The sequence below is a fragment of the Rhagoletis zephyria genome, unplaced genomic scaffold (assembly GCF_001687245.7).
Source record: "Rhagoletis zephyria isolate East Lansing unplaced genomic scaffold, Rhagoletis_zephyria_1.1 Rzeph_scaffold_52623, whole genome shotgun sequence".
Classification (NCBI taxonomy): Eukaryota; Metazoa; Arthropoda; class Insecta; order Diptera; family Tephritidae; genus Rhagoletis; species Rhagoletis zephyria.
The window spans coordinates 159-1,944 of NW_016209676.1; the positions used below are offsets into that span (position 1 = coordinate 159).

The 1,786-nt window shown below is 38.6% G+C and overlaps 1 protein-coding gene across 1 annotated transcript; it reads left to right on the forward strand.

Annotated features, from left to right (window-relative positions):
* The first annotated feature begins 1,003 nt into the window (after positions 1–1,003).
* LOC108355977 (40S ribosomal protein S28) lies at positions 1,004–1,509 on the forward strand. Its single transcript, XM_017607106.1, has 2 exons — positions 1,004–1,346; positions 1,415–1,509. The coding sequence occupies exon 1, from the start codon at positions 1,103–1,105 to the stop codon at positions 1,298–1,300; it is 198 nt and encodes a 65-aa protein (XP_017462595.1). The 5' UTR covers positions 1,004–1,102; the 3' UTR covers positions 1,301–1,346; positions 1,415–1,509.
* Positions 1,510–1,786: the final 277 nt, after the last annotated feature.

Below are 1,786 nucleotides of genomic sequence, written 5' to 3' on the forward strand. Positions count from 1 at the left end.
TCGGCAGGCAATCGTCTGCTGCCACGTCGATGGCTTCCCCCACCGCGCAGCACCCGACAGCAAATACATCTTATTATTTACTCATTTTGTGAATTATACTTACGCGCATTAAATGTACAAATAAGTGCTGGCAGTACCATCAATAAAATTAGTAAATTGCTTTTCATTTTTATTTATTTTCCGTGGCGAGACTCCAATTGGAAACCAAACTCGAGAGATGCGGCAAACACGGCCAATACGTTTGACAGAAAGAAAATGTTTAGCAGCAAAGCAGTGAACAAACCGAACAACGACGATCAACACACGAAAATCATCGCTCAACTTTCACTTGTCAAAATTGCTAAACTCTACACAGCTGTTACGTGGTGCGGCTTGTTAACGAAACTCTACACGATAATATGACACTTGACAGATTCACGGAGGCGTTCTGAAAGCAATAGCGGCATAAAGCGGCCATTGGAATATTTCGATTTAGGCCGTAGCGATCGCAAAGGCAAAGAATTCCATTTGTATTCTTATGGACGCTCACACACATATGTCAAAACTTGTCGTTCACATGCGAATGCTTTTCCTACGCACACAGTTGAGTGAAAAATTGGCATATTATGCATTTTAAATTAGTTTTTATTCTATAACTCTGAAAGATATTTTATTTCTCTATCTTTTGCTATCAACTGTTGCAAAAAGTTAAGTAATAACGAAGATGTTGGTCAAAATTAAAACTTCACGCTCACACTCGCATTGAAGTGTATACCAGGCTTAATGAATGGATGTTCTGTTTACGTTCTTTGTAACGAGTTGTCCCTTCTTATAAACTTACCTTCTTTGGCATAACTTAACTACTACTCAAATCGTCCAACTGCTTGGCGCGTTTATGGAGAATTTCGTTAAGTAGGTTGGTCGACTGATTGGCCGATAAATCAATGCGTGTGTAGGGCTTTTCAGTTGTGGACGCAAAATCTCATAGGTGCTGCCAAGTTCTAAAATTCGTACAAATTTATCGAAAGTTAACGCCACCTCTTTCTTTTGCTTCCGGCTGTCACTTTGCTCGTTTGCTACACGTGAAATTTTCGCGAAAAATCTTCAATTTTTACGAAAAAATATGGATAAACCAGTTGTGTGGGCTCGTGTCATGAAAGTTCTGGGACGTACTGGTTCTCAGGGCCAATGTACACAGGTGAAAGTTGAATTCATCGGTGAACAAAACCGTCAAATCATCCGCAACGTCAAAGGACCCGTCCGTGAAGGTGATATTTTGACCCTGCTGGAATCTGAACGTGAAGCTAGAAGACTTCGCTAGTCGAGCAAGGAATGTGATGTGAGATCGTTTGTTCATTTATTAGTTGGTGAGTTATTTCAAAGATTATCCAAACTCCATTACAATGTACTAATAAGTATTGTTTTCTGATTACAGCTATATATGCGATCTTGTCGGATGAAATGCTCTTCAATGAGATATTAATTACATACTTGAAGATGAATAAACAGGTCTTTTAGTATAAAACTGTATTTTTGTTTCAAAAATATGTGGCCTATATTTATGACGAAAGAATAGATTAACATACTGACCGTAATTAAGACTGTAAACAGAACTTAAGAAAGAAATATTCCGCATACAATTTTGTTGATGCCGAAAGATAGCAACTGCAATTTCCTATTATTGGCACGTCGGCTTTGGACGTAAAAACTTGCAATAGCTTAGACCTGTAAGTAAATATTCCTCGAAGTCTTCAGACGGCTCCAGTGATGCTTTATATTCCTCTAGAACTAACAAATCCAGCGGATC

What these genes read in the sequence shown, in the direction of transcription:
- LOC108355977 (XM_017607106.1), top strand. Translation starts at nt 1,103, where the DNA reads ATGGATAAACCAGTTGTGTGGGCTCGTGTCATGAAAGTTCTGGGACGT.